We start from the raw sequence: 23318 nt of genomic DNA on the forward strand, positions 1-23318 counted from the left end.
AGATAACTTCAAGGTACAGTGATATAATCAGCAGCACAAAAGCTTGACTCCAAAGCAAAGGCATGAGAGGATCACAAACCCCATGGCTCCCTGTGGGCAGTGACAAGTAGGTCAGGCAAAGCAAAAAAGGGCATGTTTTGGGCTAAACTCCCAGTTACCCAGCTCTTGTACCCAGGGTCAGGAGGCTGCAGAAAAAGATGATTTCAACTTGAAGCTGGCTCTGGGAATAGGAAGATCAAGCAGGCAACGGTGACCCCAGGCTGTCCCCCTCTTTGTGTACCCTGTTTCGCTGGTGTCAGAGCCCTGAGATGTCATGTTGGCTGCTACTGTGAATGGGGGGAGACCTGGAGGCTTGTGGTGGCACTGGGTCCACGCTGAAGGGGACAGATGCTGTCCCTGCTTTGCACAGGGCTGGCACAAACCCTCCTTACTGCACCCTGTCCTTCTGCTGGCAGCCATCCCCAGCCCCACATTTCAATCTGATGGAGAAAAGCAGGATTATGCTTTAAGTTGCCTCTGCCATCTTCAGCCCCAGGAGGCAGAGCTGGTGATCGAATCACAGCATCGCTCTCCCCTCCTCCTGGCTGAGGCTCACTCAGGGCCCTGACACAAAACCTGGACTTGCAACATGAAAGGCTGAAAAACCTCTGGGGTTTATGCCCCAGGAATCAGATTTTCTGCTTAATAAACCCCTAAAGAATCAGATGCAAAAGAGGTTGGCTTGAAAATTCTGGATGGTTTATCATACTGTGGTGATTCAAACAGGCACAAAAGAGAAGGAAACGCAAATATGCTGGGTCAAAATCTTCTGTTTCAAGAGGTAGAATCAAAATACAAGCCAGTCGTACTGAAAAGCAAAGGAAATACACCAGTCATTGCTAGATTTCTGCCTAAATCTACAGATTAATGTAATATCTTCATTTATTTTGCTGCTTCATGCCAGCTAATCAAAGTAATTTAAAATCCATATACAGACTGTGTGTATCTGAAGTCTGCATGCAGTATTTCTGCTGTTACAGGTCTCCATGTACAGCCATGGCATTACTTACTCTCTGGCTGGTTGACCACCCCTACATGAAGAATTTGGACCCCCAATTAGCAAAAGGAGCTTGAAGTGCTAACAGGATCAGTTGGATTCTGCTGCTGAGAACAGTATCTGGCTTACGTGCTGCCTTGGGGTGTTTTATTATCCACAGCACATAATCCAGCACTTTCAACTGCTTCTATTTACAACAGTTTTGCTGTCCCCCCCCTACTCTCCAGCTCCCACACATTTGCAGATGCTATTTACTCTGGGTTTCTGCTACTTCTTCACATGCAAATGAGTCTTCCAGGCTTTCTCACTTGTATTTACCCACATGCAGGAGGGTGGAAAAATGTTAACAAGAAAGGTACTAACACTATTGAGCCAGACACTGTAAATGAAGAAACAAAAAGCCAGAGATACCCAGTGTGTCCTACAGCCATATTATTAACAGGTATTACGCCTATTTCAAACACACAGTTTTGTTTGTTTACAGGAGTGAGTCACCAACAGCACTGTGCCAAGAGCATAATTTGGACGTGCGCTGTGTGCACTCTTAAGCCTCTCAGCTTTGTCAAAACCTTCCAGTCTCAACCTGCAAGATGCTCTTACTCCAGTTGTGAGTTTCTCCCAAAGCCACCCTGCTTTCACGTCATCACTGACCATGGGGCTGCATCGCCTGAACCAGTGACCTCCAGCAGAGCTGGACGTGGGTCCTAGCTATTTATTTCATCAGATCCATCTGACTGCTGCTTAGCTCCTGCCCTTTCCCACTGCCAGCTGCCCTAACTCAAGAAACCTGCAGAAATGTTGAGAGCTCTTGTAACAAGAGCACAAACTTCAAACAAATCTCAGCGCAAGTGGCCAAATCCCCGTCTGCCTCCTCCAAAGCGGTGGGGATCCCCAGAGCTATCCCTGTGTCAGATAAGACCAGGAGCAGAGAGGGAGCAATTTAGCTCCATAAAACATCTAAAAATAACTGCTTCCAAGGGGGAATATGAGCACAGCCCAACTCATCTCCAGGATAAAGCCATACGTGCTGCTCCAGAGAGAAAACAGCTTCAGCCTCTGGTTTACGCCACGAGTCTTGCACAAATTGTTTTCCCTCCCTGAATTTCAGTCTCTTGAGCCTAGTTTAAGGATTATAAATTGTAGAGAAATGGAGGCAAATTGCCATGAAATATTTCAGGGTAGTGTTGCCTGCATATCCCACTGAAAACATTTTGGGCATATTTTTTTGGTTAGATTTACTAAGGACATCTAACCTCACTGCTACACCGAGTCCCCCATGTACCAAGCCCTGTTACTTAGCAGTAAATTACAGGTTATGCATTTCAGGCCAGCTCTTCCCTTGATAACGTTTGCTGCTTTTCTGCACTGCCAATGCAGGGTAAAATGTTTTAAATAAGAAACTGAGGAACTGAAATTGGGTCTCTGAGTAAAAGATGAAGCCACAGGACTGCATTTCTTGGTACACAGACAATTAAAATGAAGAAGTAGCTTCATTAAAATCAGACACTGAAGATGCTTCTTTCCTATCACATTGTGGTAACATGTAAAAAAACCTGTTAGCTGCTGCAATAACTAGTTTAAAGAAAAAAGAATAAGCAGCAGCATGTCTTTATTCCTAAAGACTAATTAGCAAGAGTATATAAGCACTTAGATAAAAGGCAGCTAATCAAGCAGAGACACTTCACTACTGTAAAATACGACTGTCCACTCAGCTCTCCCTTAAAATGGTGATAAGGGGCAGGTACAGTCAGTATCTGTGGCCACTTGTGTCTGTGTAAGACAAGAACAAAAGCACATGTTGAGCATTGCATTACCATCTGCTGGAGAAACCCCAAATCAGTTGAAAACAAATGCAAGGCTTGAATTATTTTTGCAAAAGGCTTATTCACAGAGACCATGGGGCTGACATTTCTGTAAGCTGCAGAGTGAAGTCTTCCCCTGTCAGGAGCTGAAGATGCCATGGGAGAAGGACTTTGGGGAGAATCCACCAGCAGTGGTGGATAGCAGCTTCCCAGTGACAGGAAGGGGGATCGGGCTGAACCCCATGGACATGGTGATATCCAGCAAAACAGCCCAGGTTTGCCGAAAGAAGGTCTGCTCCCCCTCACCTCTGGGACTCATTTTGTTCCATCCTGGCTCCAAGCAGTTTCTTTGCAGCTCCAGGGATAACCCAGGCCTGAGACTGCACAACTGAGCTGGTACTAAAAGAGAGGGACAGAGGTTTGTTTTGCCTGTCCTGGCTGCTAGCATGATGAAACACTGCTACCACAGATCCCTACAAATCCTAATCGGAATGGACAACCTTTGAGCTACCTGGACTTTGCAGACTTTGACTCTCAGGACATTTCATAAACATGCTCTCAGAATTTGAGAACAAATTGCTCCTGGGCTGGATGGGATTGATCATTTATTTTAGGCAGCAGTTGCTGAGCTGTGGCAAAGGAAAACACAGTGCACAGTGACAGACAGACTGGATTTCATTGCTGTCCAGAGCCATCAGTCAGCCTCAATCCTGATCCAGCTCTCCTTGAAGTCACTGCAAATTTTCCAATCTGCATAAATGAGATTTGGACCAGAGGCACTGCTGACTCTTAAAACACAATTGGCATTGAAATACTGAAGAAGACTGATGTGATGAACAGGATTAGTTGCAAGAGAAACACAGTTCATGCATAATATACCAAAAATTAAAGAGCTAAAATACTACATGGCAACCTCTACTGTCCTTATTTAGGAGCACATTCAGGTCTCATGTACTTTAAATATCAAGTGATATAATTCGTCCAGTTTACTCCAGACTTATTCCTGATGTAAGTACAATCAAATCTGCCTGTCAGTCTCACTCAGGTAAACATTTCAGCAGGGATTTGGTAGGTAAGGATTTGAATGCCCTTAAAAAGCCCGAATTCTCAGGGTTGAGGTCCACAGAATATCTGATTACTGATTATTACTTCCAGCAGCAAAAAAACATGATCTCTTCTTCATGATGTAATGAGACAGCACTCCTTGTAATTTTAAAATACATCTATATAAACTGAATGCTGGGATTAGCAGCTTTAACCTTTCCTACCAGTTTATTCATAGAATCAGAGAATCATAGAATAGTTGGGGTTGGAAAGGACCTTAAGATCATCTAGTTCCAATCCCCTGCCATGGGCAGGGATGCCTCACCCTAGACCATGTCACCCAAGACTCTATCCAACCTGGTCTTGAACACTGCCAGGAATGGAGCATTTACTACTTCTTTGGGCGATCCATTCCAGTGCCTCACCGCCCTCACAGTAAAGAACTTCTTCCTTATATCTAATCTGAACTTCCTCTGTATAAATTGGAACCTGCTATCCTCTCCCCTATCACTACAGTCCCTAATGAAGAGTCCCTCTCCAGCATCCTTGTAGGCCCCCTTCAGATACTGGAATGCTGCTATGAGGTCTCAACATTAGGTCTCCAGTAACACACCTTGCACATAACCAGCGTTCTCCAGTGACTGGTACAGTAACATGGCTTAAGCCAAGTGACAAAACGTAGCGGCTGGGTTTGTACTTTGACCAGCCACTACTCAGTAAGGTCTTGCATGGCACATTCCAGCATGCTGAAGTGTTAATCCTGGAAGGCTTCTAGCATAGCAGCTACTGGATGCATATCAGTTCTCTAGCTGCTCAGAGAAAACATTGCAATTTGATTTAATTGCTATGTTGACTTATAACAGTGTGTTTATACTGGATGCCTGCCAGCTGAAATGCAACAGGTTTGAAAAAATGTATTTCCTCAAAACAGCATGATATGCAATGTAATAAGGAAAGCAATCTTCCAGTGGCCCTGATTCTGAAGTTCATTCCAAGCCCTCTGATTTGGAAGCTTTGGTACCGATTCGGAAGAATTACATCAACCTAATTGATATGATAATCAGGCCTGGAGGCTGCATTTCACAGGTACAACAGTCACACTGCAGCTTTGGAAAGGGAATATAACTGTAGGAAATGAAAGCGATTAACAGCTGTTTGTATTACAGGGATTGTTTGGCCTTTTAATGTCCCAATCAAAAAATGCATTATTTGTTGAGCAATCCTAAAAGGAAATCAAAGAGAAACTCAAAGAACGTTGCTAATCCTTTGTCGCTATGACATTTAAAAGCCAATAAAGAGCTGTGCTTTGCCAATGCAAACAAAAATATTATCTTCCCCATGACCTTGACTGCTAGATTTCAGCCCAGCTAAGAGCACCTTTGCCTTCAGCCAACAGATATGCTATAGGAATGTTACAGAAGCTGAACAGTGAGTGTGCTTGGTTCACTTCTGTAGAGCACTAGCTTTCCACTAGACCATGACTTCCAGCTTATTTTGTGGCTGGCACTGGGGTTTCATGGGATGATTGGCTGTGATTCAAGGAGGCTAGATTCCATGACCCCAAAAGCCTCTTCTGTCCTGATACCACTCTGCTGCTAATTAAGACCACAAACTTCAGCTACTGAAAGAAACAGCCATGTGGCTTTTAGCAATCCTGCAGTGTGACTTGTAGAAGCAGAAGAAAAGAAAAGTGATGTTAAAAATACCAAGCAAAATCTAAAGCTGGAACAGAACTGGCTTTTACCTGTTTCAGTCCAAAGTGAGTTCACTGGATACAGTATTATTTCTTTGAATTGAACAAATAAACCTCAATATCCTTCCTACACATTTCTACAAGGCAGTCTATGAAACTGGGAATGAGAGATGTCATTCTTAAACACAGACCACAGGACACTTTTCTCACAACCCCAATAGCAAGGTATCATTTTCTATTTGATCCTATTTGGCTTTTCCATAAGGAACTGTAAAAAACCTCTCTCAAAATCCTGGCACCAGCATATACAATAGGAATCCTAACACTGACTCTGCTGGAGCAGAGTTTGTCCCTTCAAGAATAAAGCCTTGGGAGTTAAAAAACAGTGTGTTGGTTTTGTTGCTGAGCCAGCTGTTTAACTCCACCAGCTAGCAGAAACAAAGGGAAACCAAATAAAAATATAAAGCACATGTTCCTTTTAGACAAATAAGCCAAAACCCTTTGGAATTTATGGCTCTACACTATCCCTACCTGATAAATCATATACAAAGCTGCAGCTGCAGATATCAGTGATCATGTAAATAAATTTTATTATGCTGTATAATATTAGTACAGTTAGACACACTAATCATGGGAGAAGGGGAGGTTGCTATTTTTTTCCTGTCCCATATGGTAATAATTTTGTATGATTGAACTGTTATGAGCTAAATAAAACTACACATTAACTGTAAGATACATTGCAAGTACATTAAATCTTCCCTGGAGTTTTAGCAAATACACGCTTTTTCTATGATGCATTTAGAATTAGCAAAGGAATCTACGCTGGGCCATAGGCTTTATAAATAGATTTGGCTTCCTCTGCAATACTTTCTGGGCAATTATTTCAGGAATGAAGATGCAGAGCCACGAATAAATAAAATAATTGCAGCTGATCAGGCTTTATTTACCACTATCGCATTTCCCTGACTGTTAAGTATCCCTCCTCCCGTTACTCCACCAGCCTGAATCAATGACCAGATGAAGAGTTGTCAGTTAATGTCAAACACTGAGCACAAAATGTGCCAAAGGCAGATTCTGGTTTCCCCATTTCCAAATCCTGCCTGGGCCTTTGTGGAGCTGGCTTACTTCCTGGATAAATTCAGTGTGGAATTGGGAGGCTGGGAAAGGGCAGAGCAAGTAAGATGAGTTCTGCAGGGTTTCAAGCTATTTGCCAGAGAGTACATTTTGCTGTGACTGCCCTGCAGAAGTCACTGCCAAAGGTATGGAAACCTGCCCTTCCACTAGCAGATGCCCAGCTGTATCAGGGAAGGGTTTTCATTGTCTCCCCTATTTGCCACAATCCTGTTCGAACTGGTATTAATTCAGTTTGGAAAATGCTGAGTACAGTTATCTATAACAAAACCAGCTTTCCAGGTAGTGCAAATGAATCACAACCAAGCAGAGACTGGCCTCATGTCTACGCACTATTCTACATGCACCTCACACCATTCAGCTTTCAGAATTTCACATCCCAGGTGGGAGGGAATCTCCCGATTACCAATTTTCCTTGGGATCAGGCCTGAAATCCTACTGATGCTAACAATACTTTCTAAAAGCAACAGTGGCTCAGTTTAACATAGATGCAACTCATATTGCTCCCTCCAGCACTACAAGGTAAACTGAGGCCCCACTTTTTATTTGCAGATGGACACCCAGTACTATTTAATGGTTGCATTATCTGGGGTTCATGAAGAAGGGTGCTTGTATGATGAGATTTATCATCTCGGGAGAAAAAAAAAGCATTATTTCTGCTGCTTTGAAAAGCCACAGATCTGATAACACAGTAACACATATGGAATACATAGGATACATCAAATGGAAACATCCTGACTATCCACCAAGAGCTTCCTTCAATGAGCTTACCTGAAGCAAGCTGCCAGCATTGTATTTTATGGTCCTCAAGCTAAGCTATGTAGAAATGCCCTTCACACTACCAGAAATGGCTGTCCCTGCTCTGTGAGCTCCCAATAGCCCCCTGTCCTGGGAAGACACACCCAGCTTTAAGCTTGGATCAGAAGGATACCCTGCAGTAAAGAGGGATCACCAGAAACAGCCTGAAAGGTATCTAGGCCTGAAGAAGGTCCTGTAATAAGAAGTCTCATAGCTTTAAAACCTGATTTTATTTTTTTATTTTATTTCTAGGCTGCTTATTTCTGTACAAAGAAATGATGCTGCAAACCTCTCGAAGAACTTCATCAACAACAGTCCATAAGCTGGAGAATGAAGCCAATGGGAGCATATGCCAAAGGACCTAGAAAGATTTATGCTAGCCAAGCATCTGGCTCCTTTTTCACTGTTAATCAGAACGAAGACAAGTGCTTGCAAACATCCTTATTCAAAATCACTAATGTGTTCAGGGATGCTCCACACAAATGCAGCACCATTGATACTGTAAGGTGTGGTGACTGGCAACACAGCTGCTGAGTGCTCTAACGCTGCTTTTTCCAGTGGTATATCTAATGCAAAGAGCAGTGAGAAAACAGGGTGTTGCTGCCCTTCAAATCAACTAAAGGGAATGATTAAGACATCATCAATTTCTGTTATTGTTCTAGTGGATGGTAGTAACTGCTTCTACTCAGGAACGTGGCTGTACCTCTATAATCATCCATCATCTTGCTGAGGCTGTGTATAGCACAGTAGAAACGGTAAACTTTTTATTTGACCTCATTAGCATTTGCAGAATTACAGTGTCATACCAGTGACAAAGACTGAGGTTATCTGCATCTGAGCAAAAAACAAATCACACACTACGTAAAAAGCCAACAGCACAACCACAATTCTGCTGAATACTTAAAGGCTGTTTTAACCCACATGGTTCTTTATTCTGCACGTGGGATAAGACACAATTAAGAATTGTGCCTATACACATCAAATTTGCAGACATAGGGGATGGACCCATTCATTGGTGATCTGATGATCTCAACATTTGAGGAGAGGGCAGAGAGAGATGTTGGAGTAGGTGCTCTGATACCTCCTTCCTGACTCATCAGTATTATCTGTGCTTCCTCTGACCTCTCCCAGGCAATCACCGATCCACTGGAAACATGGAGAAATTTGTGTGCAATTTGGGAAATAGCACAAAGGCATTTGGCCTTTGCAACAACGTCTTGCAATGCCTGGAAGTTCATGGGATTTCCTTGCTATTCCCAGGATGAATGCACATAGGGAGGGGTCCTACTCAAACTTGGGTTGAAGGAAAGTGAGACCAATTCTTTGACTGTTCTGGCAGTCAAATAAGATCAAGTCAAGTCTGTATTTGTCTGAGGTCAGTCTATAGCAAAATCTATAGTGAAACACGGAATTTCTCAGTCTCCAACCAGCAGCTGTATCCCCTCAATAGCTACAACACAGTGCCAACACATATTCCAAATCACTCGTTCTCAGTTACTTTAGTCTTTCATGGACCACCTTAGAGGAAATTAACTGAACTTCCCTACAGTGGGAACAAAGGAAGGAAATTAATTTATTACTCCAGTGCTACCCTCGACACAGATACTGAGTAGCTTCATTAAACATCTTGCAGCCCCAAGTGTCTTTACTAAACCCTCTACAATAAGCAGAGAGTCATTTTCCTTATTACAACACAAACACACAGGTCAGGATTCAGAACTCATTTACATCTGCTTTGTATCTCAATAACTTCTCTCATCTCAATGGGATCTGGGCAGGCACAAATCAAGGCTGTATCATCCTAGTCCTTCCCTTTCTTTCTAGATTCATTACCTTGCAGTACCACTCTCAGATAAACTCATTTTCGCAGAGTCAGCAGAGCCACAGCCAAATGACTAATACAATCCTTTAATACAAACAACAATAAATCAACGGATTAAACTATAATTTATCAGACAAATACTATTTAGCTCTCTCAAAGCTGCTCTGAGCCATCTCTCTCATCTGGCCATATTCCAGAGGAGCACTGACACTAGATAAAGCTCAGATCTGCAGAGTAAGTTTATATAAAATAGAAATGCTGAAAACATCCTGTATTTATGATGGAAGATTTGACAGAGATCAGAGTGAATAACATTCCTGAGAAGACTGTAATGTATCTGAAGCTTTCTCAGTATCTCTTCCAAAGACCAGTCTAGCAGGGCAAGGTTTCAATAGACCCTGAAGCTCTGCACTTAGCAGCAAGCCTAGGGAACTCAACACATTAACCTCGAGAGATACTACAACAAACTTTCAATGACTTAGAAAACAGCAACAGACTATTCCAACACCATTTCACTTTACAACACAGACTTTTTTTACTTACTTCATTGGTTTGAACAATGCTTGTCCATAGTTCTGGAACGTCATGATCAGCTTCAGCTGGGTGCCTCCTGATTTCATTGCTGTGGGAAAAAAACAAAACCCCTTTAAAATGCTACATGTGGATCTACTTACATTCAGCTTCCTTGAAATAAAACCATGTCTCTTTTTCTCTGTATTAGATTCAGCACTGCAGTATCTGAGCACCAAACAGAGTAATCCTAACTGGGCAACAGATTATTCAGCAGGGGCAGAGTACAGGGGAGGGCTTTGAGCTGCCAACCAGGACTAAAAATGGATTGTACTTCCCGACATGTCTTTGTCTTCTTCAGTTGGCCACTCTGGGCTCTGTAAGCACCTTAACTGAACAGCACGTATAGGAACAGCCATGGGAGTCTTGTTTTCTCCATGTTCAATCGCTTTTGGAATTCCTTTCAACAAGGGACCCACATTGGGAAAGGCGATAGGATGCTACTGAAGACAACTGCAGCTGGGATGTACAGTCCAATGCTCAGCAGACACCTCCTTCCTTAACAGTACGAGCAGATACTACAACAATCTCTGATCTCTGCTGCGATTTTAATAACTGCTGCTGAGTAGTAGAGGTGTGTAAATTCATCTCCTCTATGCACAATGGGTATGTATCCAAGCCCATCCGGTAGCTTCATGGGATCCCAGGGTAGTTCATACTTGAAAGCAGAGCTGTGCAGAGCAGGTTGCTGGCTCTGCTGGGAGGGTAGGACAGGACATGTGGAGGTAGCAAGGACTGAGGTCCACACTGCACACCAAGGGCCATCTTTGCTCAAACATTAAATACGCTCACTTCCCAGCTGACAGCTAATGGGAATTTAAGACTGACATTTATTCAAATCAGTTTGAACTATTTGGACAGTATCATGTTAACAGACAGATCATGGTGTTTCTAAAGTCGGAGAGAGGGTTTTTTTTTAATGTAAGAACTCATAAAAATGCATTTTACTTAATTCTAAGGCTACTTTAAAAAGATAAATATATACTTTGGCAAACTAGCTGCTTTTCTACTCAATCAAAACTGCTCTGAATAAATGAAATGACCTATACCCTGTCTCCTTTATTCACTTCTGTGTTCAGATAGGCAGGCCACGGCAGTTGTGTCTGTGTGGATGAGTTAGTCCTTTAAAAATGCTTCCTAAGAATTATCAGATAATTAAGCCCTTTCTCTACAGTTCTGACAAAACCCATGTCAACTGGAGAATAACATAAATGTCAAGTTACCTTGCTCTGCAAGTTTTATGTTAAAGCTGCCCTTGTTGTACCTATATAGCTTGTACATTTTTGTCTCTAACCAATGCTATTAGCTGCACATCTTTTTAATTACTCATCTCTGTGCCTTATTACTGATAGGTCATCATCTCCCTTTCAGCACTTGTAATCTATATTTCTGCAAGAAAATGCTATGTAAATCTGGTGAGTGTAATTATACTTTTCCTAGAATAAAATCCCTCCTGCCTTGCTGTTTTGCTGATCCCAGCCTTCTCTTGCATTTCCACTTTATCCCAAAGGAACAAATAAATAATTAGAAATTAAAGGGCATTAAATAGTTTGCACTGAACAGGTAAAGCAGAACATGGCTTTCACATATTAAACTCCCTCTCTTGTGCAGAGCAGGTCAGTTGATATGCACCTGAGGGAAGAAGGAGCATAGGCCTTCAGCCCAGGCTTTGAGAAGCAGCAATCCTCCCCCCACAAATGTACATGTGGACCATCACAGCCCAGCTATGCACCCTGGAAACACTCCTGGTTAGTCTGGACAGCAACCAAGGAGCTGGAGCTGCCCTTGCCTCATGCCTGCAGGGACACATGGTCCTGCCTAGGAGATCCCCCACCACCTTCCTGGCCCAGCCTCTGCTGAAGGTACAACTTGCCCAACTCTTTTAAGGCACAACCATGCACTGCTGTTTGCATGGGCTATCTCCAAATAGGTCAGTAATATCAGCCTCAGAATCAAAGGGCAGAATTGCCTCCTGTCTGTCAGATACAACTCTCTCCATCCCATCGACCTCAACACAGCTGCTGAACCCAGGACAATTGCTCACACCAACTGAAGACTGTTTTTTCTCTAAAAATGATGCAATTTATCCTTTTTCACTCAATTTTGAGGAGCTTGGGGCTTGGAGACTGGCCCCATCTCCTCTGAGAGACATGTATGTCCAAAATACACCAAAGATCCTGTAAACCCGTGAGAGAAAATGCAAAGATAGAGCCTATTTTGGGGCATGCCTGTGAAGCCAAGCTTTTGGGAAATCACAGCAATGCCAAGAAGAAAGGATGTTCCAGCATGCCCTTTTGTAAGCACAAAGTTTCAGATACACTAAGAGACTTGTTTCTCAGAAAACTGAAGCCATTCAACAGAGGATTTCATTAGCAGATGAACTCAACCACCAGTGTGTCATCACCAAGCAGGGAAATGTGTGAAGATTAACAATTCAGAATAGTTCTTCACAAAAGCCTGGTTTCCTGACAGAAGGAATTATGCTGAAGTAAGACAAAAGCATCTAAAAAGCATGGTCTTTTTAGATTCATCTTACTGTATTATTGCCTTAATTGGTTGCAATAGTAGCCTTGACCAAACACAAGTTTTGCTGGCAAGTTGTCCCTCTGCTGCTGCTAGGGGTAAACTTTGGACCTCCCCGAAACAGAGGATGACATTGGTGGGAATGGTGTTCCATCACACCTTACGGCAGGCATCGTGAGCAACAACCCGTGCCAGAGGTCCATGTTGGCTTCTCCCCACATCATCTGGATTCGCACACAGATATTCCCACTCTGGCTGCTCACTCAGTGTCGCAGAACTGCTGGCCAGGCTGCAGATGATTCAAAGCCACCCTCCAAGTCCAGACCAGTTAAAGCCTAACATTGTAATCCCTGCAATCTCCTCATCTAAGACAGTCCTTCTGAGCTCAACACAACCCTTCATGCACCTCTAAACTAAACTGACTTTGGGAGTTGCCTAAATCTTGGGGGTGGCAGTGTCAGAAAAGAGCAGATCTCATTGAAGATGATTTGCTCAGACCTCTAGGTCAGATTATTTCCCTTGTCCTAATTTAGTGTTACATCTGCATGTTGGCTTCCCTCTCATTTTCTAAGCTGTATTATTCCTTCAGTAACTCCCTTTCCTTCTCAGACCTCAGTTAAACCATTATGGCTGAACAGCGGAAGCCCCGTTGTCCTCCAGGAGCTTATTCCCAAACACTGTTTGCTCACGTGGAGATGCTCTTGTGCCTTCCCCTACTGCCCACAGGAACACTTCTGAAGAATTCATAAAACCCAGAAGCAGCATATACAATCATCCAAGAAATGCCACAACTATGATTGGCAGGCTGAGGTATTTTTAAGGAGGCCTTGCAATGTGAAGCTGTACTGACTCCAAGGGAACTGCTAGTCACACTCTGAATTCACTTTAAGGTTTCTGAATACACTTTAACATCACAGGTCATGAATAGCTCTGTAAAAGACTTTATAAACCTAGTAGCTCACAGCAGGTACCTCAAATCAAGTCTCATACCGCTGCTGGACATACTGGCACAGTGTTAAAAACAAATCCCAATACCATCATTGCTTTTTATCTTCAGGTTATCTCAAGTCTCTCTTTTGCCTCCCAAGGTAGAAGGAAATGGAAAGCAGCATTAACCCTTCCTGTTAACCCAGGGCAAGAGCTTCCAGATATGATGAGAAATCTTCCTAATTTTAGGAGGCTTTGCAAAATATTCCAAGATAGCTTTTTAGCTTGAGTATCTGTGGGATTAGAGTCTTGTACAAGACTAGTGAAACTGGTGATATTACTTCTGCTTTCTCTGACGGACTTTGAATCAAGCCTCCAAAAATCCCCACTCCATTTACATCTGTAAATCATGTGGCAGTTCTCACAGCCACATGCCATGTCTGCTGCTTCCCCACCTTGTCTCCCCACCCATACAAAACCCAAATTCCCTTCCTGATCCACAGATACCATCCAGTATAAAACATGCACAGTATATCATTTCCAAATCATCTTCTTATAACTGTATGCTAGTGGTTCTAGCTAGCATCTGATACTAACTCCTAGCAGAGGCACAATGTTGCCCAAATGGATTTGACCCAAAAGGATCTGTAATTTAAACTGATCTGGCTTTCGAGCTCCTCCTTTGCTTCATGATACTGGCTTGTCCAGACCTTATGGTCTTCTGATGGAGAGCAAGAGTCCCAACAGGACTTCTGACCCTAGTCAGGATCCACAGACTTCTTAAAATGTATTTAATTATCCAACACTAATGCCTGAGAAGGGAGATCCAGTTGAAGCCTGGGATGCAGTTAACATCTGAAACAGAGGACATACAGATCCATTTTGGATTCCTATTTATAGCCCAAGCTTAAATTTAATGTAAATGTGCTGGTTGGCTTTAAAAAGTAATATTCTGCCCCAGGCTAGAGACATGGCCCTGTACACACCGTAAAAAACAGATCTCAGAACAAATTCAATCCCTCATCATCTCTTAATTTGTTCTTGCTGAGCCAATTCTGCTAACTTGTTTTTAAAGGCCTTTCTTGGTTTAGTCAAGACAGTAAAAGACTTGTAGAGGGGAAGAGATCTGTGAAATCATTCAGAGGCTTTGATGTACATGTTAAGTCCCTCCTTTCATCTGGAATTGTACATTAAATCAATCTGTTGACTCTTGGCAGATTCGTTGTTTTCTTATAAAGTAAATCAATGGCGCTACATTTAATTATGTTTTTCACATGTTCTCAACAGCATTTTTTCTCTTCCTTTGGCTGAGATTTTAATAATTTCGTTTAGCACCAGAATTTACATTCAATGTTAAGCATCTTGTCTTTTTTTTTTTCCCCTGACTTGAAGCAGAGTCCACCTCAGTTAATTGCAGCATTTATTCACTGTGTGAGTAATTTTGCATGCTTGCTTTCTAATCACTGCTTGTACAAACTGAAGGCATTGCAGGTTCAGAAATTAACTCAGTCAGGTAATGTTTCCAAACCCTACCAACCAGGGAATTTAAAGAATCAAAAAAAACCCAAACCCAACTAAACACAGGAATTACAAAAATCTATTCTGCTCACAGGCAATCCCACAACACAGCTCCTCTGGACATCAGTACAATCAAGATCAAGACCACACTGTCTCTACAATGCACCATGCCATATTTGTTGTTAAACTGCTGACAGTGCTACCACAATTATGCATGGACGTCTTGTAAATATGCAAGAAAATAGCTAACTGTGGTTATTTATGCATGCAATAAACAGTTATGAAAGGCAAAGGAAGTATGTAATTGCCTGTCCGTGTGCTTCTTCTGAAAACTGTGTTTCAGTGCTCAACGAAAAACCAATTCTCTCTAGGCTCCTATTTCTGGCAAGAGGAAATTTTCAGTGAATTAAATCAAATTAAGAGCTATCCCTTTTATGCTGAATAAAATGAATACGAAATATATATATCGATGCAGGGCACAGAACACATCCTCAGCTTCAAAGCTCTGGGTAACCCTGTCCTTTTCAAGGCCAGCTGTAGGTGTCACTGTGGGAGCTGAATGTGATGCTCCTTCCCATCCACGGATTTGTTCCATTTAAACTTTAACATCAAGAAAATGTCACCTTGGCGCTCCCTGCTCTTGGGAATTGCTTCTGTCACCGTTTTCATTTTAAAATAACACTGCATGTTACAGAGTTATGTGAGCAGTTCTAATAGATGGCAGGGGATCAATCTGGTCACCACTCTCCTCCATAAATAATGTAAGCTGACCAGAGAAATGACAACATGGCTAAGAAAGCTGTTTAGCGGCAGATTGGATCTAATTACTATAGGTATCAAGAACTCACACAGCAAATCACCTAATTTTATTAGAGCCAAGGCAAATCTGGACACTGGAAAGAAACTGGATATAGCAATATCCTACCTCATCTAATACATGTAAGCCTCTATATTTAATTGCCCTGCTTGAAAAAAGAAGCCTGAAGATTGGGCATTTATGAAGGTTTCCATTTATTTTATACTTCTAACCTGGCATCTTCACAGCTGCCTTAAAAAAATAAAAACTGCAAAACAATAAAAATTGACTATAACAAAAAAAAAAGGAAAAAAATTAAAAGATATGCAGGAATATGCAAAAGAATGGAACAACTCTATAAATGTCCTTTGGTCAGATATATTACTCTCCATTAATCAGCTTACACACTTTTGAATCCCTGCTGCTGCTCTGCAGTAAAGCTGAAAACTGGCAAGTATTATTTTAAAACATGTACTTTTAAACACCCAAAGAATTTGCCACATAAAAGATGCTGCACTGTGTAATAAAAACAAACAAAAAAAAAGGATAGTGTATTCACAAAATGCTCTTTCTTGCTTTGAAACCTGACAAAGCTCCTAAATCCCCACAGGGGCAAGAAGCAGATGCTACCTACCAGCAAAATTCAGATACTGGTATTCTACATTGGCAAAAGTCCCCTTTCATTTCCATATACTTGATTTTAGACTGGGATTGATGTGTAGAAATAATTCCCTGTCAGTTCCCACAATGACCAATACCAATAACAAATGTGCCTCATGTTTTAGTTTATGGAAATTATACTGAATCATTGATAGAAACCATTTCTCTGTGCTTTTCTTATGAGCATAAGAGGCCCTATCATGTTCTGAAGAGCCTTCTTCAAACATTAACAGAGAGACAATCCCACAGGAAATCACTAAAAGCCAACCATAAATCTTCCTCTGTGGTCCCATAGCCCTTTCTCCCCGCTGATCTGAAAGCTCTATCAAAATCATAATTAATGGAAACCTCATGACACATCTATACGACACATTAGTGAAGTCATGGCCCCAGGGAAGCAAATGGCAAAGCTTCCACTTACGTCACCAGGGTCACGACTTCACTCCTATTTTTTTGATAACCATTTTCTGCTAGGTTAACTGAAGCATACAGAGGTTAAGCAACATGCCCGAAAGCATAAGTGAAGATCAAGTGAAGAGTGAGTACTAAACTATTATTTTTCATTCCTACCTCCCTTTTTCTGCCACCACCTCCTATGTCCCTACATAACCTTAGCATCCCACTGCTCTGCAGAAGTGACAGACTTCATGGCTCAAACGCTGCCAAGTGTGCTGCAAACACTGCTCTCCTCCTGCATAGACAACACGGCTGAACACTGAAGTGTTGAAGAGGTAAATAGAGATCTATACTCTTAGCACCCATGCAGTACAAAACATTACTGTGGTTAATGCATTTTGTGTAAACCTCAATAGATTAGACAGGAGATGGTTTGGCTGAGCATCACCTCTGCCCAGAGCTGGGGACAGGCTGGTCACTGCCTGGGACACTGCTGCTGCCTTCAGGGGATGGGTAAGGGTACAGCCTGCATCTTTTCTTCCTCCATGGATGCGCTTGAAGATCAATGTTAACTCATGTATTACCAAGCACTGGCTCAATCTCCATTCTCACATGTCACTAATATTCCAGAAATCAGTTGTATTGAGGGAAGAGGTCAAGAAAGGGCTCATGTCAAGGAGAAAATCACCAGTGCCCTTGTTACCCTCCAGCACAGGCCAGAGAAGCATGGGCAAAGTCTGCTGCTACCTACAGTGTCAGATCTGAGCTACAAGAGGGGAAATACCTGGCTTGTCAAACCTGAGCTCCTTAATGAATCACTCCAATCCAGAGTTTTGGGGACAGAAAACCCATCACAGGTTAATAATTGAGCCTGTGTTTGTCATCTTTCATAAACTAGGTGTCCCTTGAATCCAACATGAGAGATAGCACCTGTGTACCACAAACTGCTCTACTCCAAATCCTGTCCCAGCAGAGCTCAGAGCAGAGCTGTGTGCTGAGTACAGCCACCGGGCAGCTCAATTCACGGAGGCAAAGCTCTCCTGTGGCATCCTGTGTTTCATACCTACTCCATCCACATCAGCTAAATAAGCCCACTCTTGATGACCCAGGAGCTCCCTGCTCAGCAGCTGCTGTGATTCACACAAAGAAAAATGTAAACCTTAGGGCTGCTCGTCCTATTCTTGCCCAAGCCATTTCCTGCTGAAGCCAGGGGAATTTTTGCCTTGCAGGGTTAAAGACCTGCTGACCTCATCCCCTGGTGCCAACACACCACCAGCACTTTTCCAGAGCTCATGCTATTTCATCCCTCCGAAACAGACTTTGTGGTCAGCACAAGTAACTTCATTTTCTGCACGGTCAACGGAAACCACTGCATGTGCTACAGCTCTCCACCTCTGGAAACCACTGGCTGTGCATTTGTTTAGTGTCCCAGAGCTTTCATTTGGGGTTGAGTTTATTTTTTCCCTGCGCATCTACGCAGCTAAATTCAAGGAAAGACACATTGTCATTAACCAGCCCTGGAGAAAAGCCCCGAACTGTGTCACCTTGTTTAACCAGAGCCAAAGGTTGACATGGGCACTTCCCTGTTGTGGATCTACAAGCAGAATAAACAGAGCTGAACTCTGCTCAGCGGGAGGCTGGAGCTCCCTGCACGATGCCTGGGGAAGCTGCAGCTCTGCTGAGCCGCAGAGCCCCGCGGTCCTGGATGCTCCTGCAGCCATCGCTGCAGGGCTGCAGGTCAGCTGCCTTGCTCCTTCCTTGGGAAGAGGAGTGCTGCCAGACACAGCCTTTTAAATAAAAATCAGCCAATAATACCGGCCTAGCTCCTGCACGATGCTACCTGCTTTTTGCCATCTTTTTTTTATGACCCTATTTATTTTAAATAACCAAATTGGGCACTTTCAGTGTGATCGTGTCTAAAATATCTCCAAAATGAATGGGGTTTGCCTCGCTGGCAGACTTTGCAATTATTCAGGTAATATAGAGATGGCAATATCTCTTTATGTTCAACAGGGAAAATGAGCACGGAAGTCGGGAAGCAATGCTGTAGGCATGCCGGAGAGAAGCCATGCAAAATATTAATATTCAAACAGCAATGAGATCCTGAACAATGAGCAAATAATGGTAAAAAAAAATTATATATATATATGTATATATGAACATACCAACACTGGTTATCTTTTGGGAGACCAGGTCTTGCAGTAAAGCCTCAATTGCAGGATTATGTCTGGAATACAACTCGTACCGATTAATGCCAATGTGGAATTTTAACCAGTTTGGGTAGGAGTCTATGGAGGTTTCTCCAGTTGGCAAAAATTCTTCATGATCTTCATTTTGCCTACCACCAAAAAAAATAAATAAAAAAATCATAAAGAACAACACAATAAAAATGAGGAGAAAGAAATAATGTTACAGTTTGTAACAGGCATCAAGAAACAGGGCTTCAAAATGTGACAACCTGGAAAGGCAAAGCACTACAGTGAGGCGAGAAGCCCCCAGGTTGTCCCTGTGCCGGCAGCACACCAGGAGCCTGTTCCCACCTGGGGCTAAATGGGAGATGGGTTTTCACTTCCACTCATCATGCCTGATTTAAAGCCCATGAAAGTCACGAGCTAAACTCAGAGTGACATCACTGAGCGTTAGCAGAGGCCCTTATATAGCAGAAACACAGAGCTGCAAGATTTGTATCATCTTTAGGTTTTATTACATTGCACGTATCTTTTACAACTTTGACTCAAAGGACAGCATCACCCTGAACCTTTGTTTAACAGGGACCTGGGTCGAAACGGAGAGCGCAGCAGTAAGCTGACCTGTTGTACCAAATGCTCCCACTCTCTCCTCTTTTTCTAAATAGAAAGAATGAGAAGAAACTGGATCATTCCAAACTGCTTACTAAAGAATAACTCTGGATGGTTTTGCCCCTTCCCTAGCAGTAGGATACTGTTACAGAAAATGACTGTTAAAGTGGCTTTTAACTCCTAAACTTCATGTTAGTTCTGTGAACTTTGGCTGCAGCCACCAAGGAAAATATGTACAAGAGGCAGCTGCATTGTGGACATCAGTGATAGTTTCACTCTCCACCTACCGCATAAACCATCACATATCTTCAATCCGTAAGTCCTGCATGGTTTTAGTCATCTCCATATGTTCATATAATTACGACTTTTTATTTTCCCTCTCAGATAAACCAGAACTTTTCAGGCTATTCCACTTCACAGCCAAGTTGTTTTTTTTTTTATTAGATGGAAGGGGCCTGGACAATTCACATGCTCATGGGGCAGAAATCAGAAATACTTCTCCTCTCACATTGGCTGCTCTGCGGCTTGACAGAGCTTTTGCACGGTACAATGCAGCTGTTTAAACATCACAGTGTCAGTGTGTTTGGAAGAGGGTGCTGTTGTATTAGACAACCCTTTTGATTTTTCAGTCACTGAAATTTCTCAGCATTTCTTACTAGCCAACAGGGCATAGTATTCACAGAGGCAACCAACTGCTTTGAAGGCTGGAAAGCAGAAGAGGTGCTAGGACTGGGAATTAATTGAGAATGAAAAATGGAGCACGGATCAGACCCCGAAGGCAGAAATACCTGCCAGGATAAATGCCTTTGTGATACCAGACCTTGATTTTGAAGGAAGTTCATGTGTTACTGCCTGGTCCCACTGCTGGGAGACCAGGAAGGTGCTGGAGAGGAGGCTCACTCCTCCTTCTACTTTTTACTGCTAACATCTGCCTCTGGCTACAGCTGGGGCACACAGACCCTTCAGCCTCGTCACCCCAGCCTGTTCCTGTGATTATTCTGTATTTCATGGCTTTTGGGCTTTGTTTTATTTCTTTTTCCGAGAAGCACAACTGGTCACGCCTGTGTACAAGCCCCCTTTTTAGCCGGTGACACCGAATCGTCCAGTTCAACCCTCTGCTCGCTCCAAACCAGCTATTACATCCATTCTCCTGACCGCCCGGTGAAACCCTACGTTATAAGCGGGAAGGCAGCGACCCGGGGAAGCGCCGCGCCACGTTTCCACACCGTCCACCCAGAGACCCTTTGCCTTCCTCTTCACTTCACCCCCCCACCCCAAACCCGGGGGATACCCCTACCCCGGCAAACCGGTCCCTGAGCCCCGTGCCCCGCCGTACTCACCACTCGGTGTGCTCGGCCGCCCGCGGGTTGAACCTGATGTCGCTGTTGACATTGAAGAGGAGGTCGCCGTCGGCGAGCGGGGGCAGGGCGGCGCGGTACAGCGGGTGCTGGAAGAGGGCGGCCAGCGGGGCGGCGGCGGCGGCGGCGGCGGGGGGCGGCGGGCGCGGCGCCCCGGGGCCGATCAGTCTCCGTGTCCGCGCCGCCGCCGTGCCCCCCCCGCCTCCCGCGCCGCCACCGCCGCCGCCGCCCGCTGCCCGCTCTGCCGCTTCCCGCGACTGCGAGGAGAGGTTGGAGCCCGGCTCGGCGCTGAAGTCCTGCAGGATCCGCAGCGTGTGCTTGCTGGGCCAGCGCGGGGCGGCGCGGGGCGGCGCGGCGGCGGGCGGCGGGCAGGAGCAGCCGGGGCGGCCCTCGGTCCCCCGCCGCTCCAGCCGCGGCAGCAGGTCGATCATGATGTGCATGGTGCAGGCAACGAGGAACACCATGAGGATCAGCACCCGGAACTTGCGGACCAGGAGCATTTTCATGGCCGGGGCGGCTAATAAATTACCGGGGAAGGGAGGGGAGGCGGCCGGGTCGGTCGGGAGCGCTTTGGCGGAGAAAGCCCGGGCAGGAGTGGGTCTTCCAGCTCCCCCCCCGGGACTTTGGCTGTCTCCCTTCGGATCGGGAAGCGAGCGATCAAGTCAATAAAGTTACCTCCATAGGCGCCGAGAAATAAACAGGCTAAAAACAATAGGTCCTCATGTCTCAGTATCATCAAGAACTTAGGAGGGGGAAGAAAGAAAAAAAAAAAAATAAAAGGAAAAATAAAAAATAAAGGAGCACCGGACCGGGCTTTTAAAATGAAGAGGAAAACAATGCCAGCGGCATTGCAATGTATAAAGCCATCTGCTCACGATTTCTCTCTCTTTTTATTACAGGGATCACAACAAATAGGGAAAACTGATTCTTGAAGAGAAACCGGCATCAGACACTAGCTCTAATTAAATAAAATGTAAAAAACTAAGGAGAAAAAGAAAAAAAAAGACGGGGTGGAGGAGGGGAGGAGAATAATATTAAGAAAACCTGTACGGAAAGGCGACAGAAGATAAAAAATCATCCATAATATTTGGCTGTGCTGGAAACGCTGACTCCCTTCCTTTGAATGTGCCCAGTGATGCAGCAGAAGCGCTCTCCCGCTCGCTCCCTCTCTTCTCTGAGACTGTTTAAGAACATTGGCTGGAAAATCATTTTCTTTGAGCGGTTCCAGTTTCTTCATCCATCGCGTCCAGTGCTTGGGAGAGATTAGTATGTTCAACTGAGATCAAGTCTGGGTGGCTGCTGTATCCAAGCTGGGCTTTTGCTTTGGCTTGGGTTGGGTTTTTTTGGCAGCAAAACTGTCTGGTGGCACAACAGCAACATAAAGGTTAAATATGGCACAGAAAAAAAAAGGGGGGGGGGAGAGAGGAAGGACTAGAGGAAAGAAACTAATATAAATCAGTAGAGGTTCTTTTAAGCAAAGAGTTCCCGTCTTTGATCTCTGCTGGGTCTTACAGATCTGCCTTTTAGAGAGAGAGAGAGAAAGGAAGAGAGAAGGGGGAGAGAGAAGGGAAGAGGGGGGAGAGATCTTTGGCAGGTGCAGAGTGAAAACCTCTTTCAGCTACACTGAATTCTGGAGACTGGTTGGACTAGTAGCTCTGCAGCTCCAGCTTTCAGTGGGTGTGTTAAATATTATGAGCGAGCCATGATTCCTGCCTTCCTCACGTCATAGTTAGGAGATTGGCTAAATAAACGCTACAGTGATAGTAACAGGAAAACCTCAACCAAAAGCGTTTTTTTTTCTCTCCTCCCTCCTTCCCACCCCCCTTTTCATTCTACTGCAGCTCCAACTGGGGCAAGGAGAGGGCGTCTGTTCCACAAAGGTTTGCAAAAAAATAAAAAAGGAAGGGAAAAAAGTGGTAGCAGAGAGAGGAATCTGCACGGATGGCATTGCAAAGTGTCAGCGTGGTCTGTGCCCAGGCTGGGAGCTGCGATTCTGCTCTGTCATTGTCCAGCTCCCCCTCCCTCCCAGCCCCTCGCCGGAGCAAGGTCATCAAGGAAAGCCGTGTGCTTTGCTTCCTCTGGAGGAGCAGCCCTTAGTTTTAATCTGAGATCCTGTGGGCTGTCATAATCCGTGAGCACACTGCAGGGTAATCTGCCCTCTTTCCTGCTGCTGTTAGCTGTGCAGTTGGCTCTGTGGCTGGGTGGCCTAATGGCTAGTAGAGCTGGTGGTCCTGGGACCAGGGCAGCCTCTGGACCCCAAGGGGTGCTCTTGGTGGTTGTCTAAATCTGGAGGAAGGGACAAGCCACTCCAATGGTCTTCAGGTGATGAGGCAGGGATGCTCTGTGCTGCTGATTCTGACTTTGGGCAGGGGGTCCCCCGGATTTTATGGTCCTTAGCAGGGCTCAAACAGAATGGCTTCAGTAGGAATGAGAGTGGCAAAGCGCT

General features: G+C 44.2%; 1 protein-coding gene across 2 annotated transcripts in view; it reads right to left on the reverse strand.

Moving 5' to 3' along the window:
- FAM20C (FAM20C golgi associated secretory pathway kinase) overlaps positions 1–22606 on the reverse strand; it is a 59143-nt gene extending 36537 nt beyond the window's left edge. Inside the window, exons 1-4 of one of the 2 annotated variants that reach the window (XM_057416804.1) lie at positions 20855–22606; positions 18882–19054; positions 9870–9948; positions 3145–3237 (exon numbers count right to left, since the gene is read on the reverse strand). In XM_057416804.1, the coding sequence (XP_057272787.1) occupies positions 3145–3237; positions 9870–9948; positions 18882–19054; positions 20855–21378 (869 nt within the window). In that variant the 5' untranslated portion in view covers positions 21379–22606. The remainder of the gene's footprint in view (positions 1–3144; positions 3238–9869; positions 9949–18881; positions 19055–20854) is intronic. The other variant, XM_057416805.1, reaches the window with a different exon arrangement.
- Positions 22607–23318: the final 712 nt, after the last annotated feature.

Source organism: Pezoporus wallicus, unplaced genomic scaffold (genome assembly GCF_028554395.1).
Source record: "Pezoporus wallicus isolate ANWC-B61680 ecotype Strahan unplaced genomic scaffold, APGP_CSIRO_Pwel_v1 scaffold_7392, whole genome shotgun sequence".
Lineage (NCBI taxonomy): Eukaryota > Metazoa > Chordata > Aves > Psittaciformes > Psittacidae > Pezoporus > Pezoporus wallicus.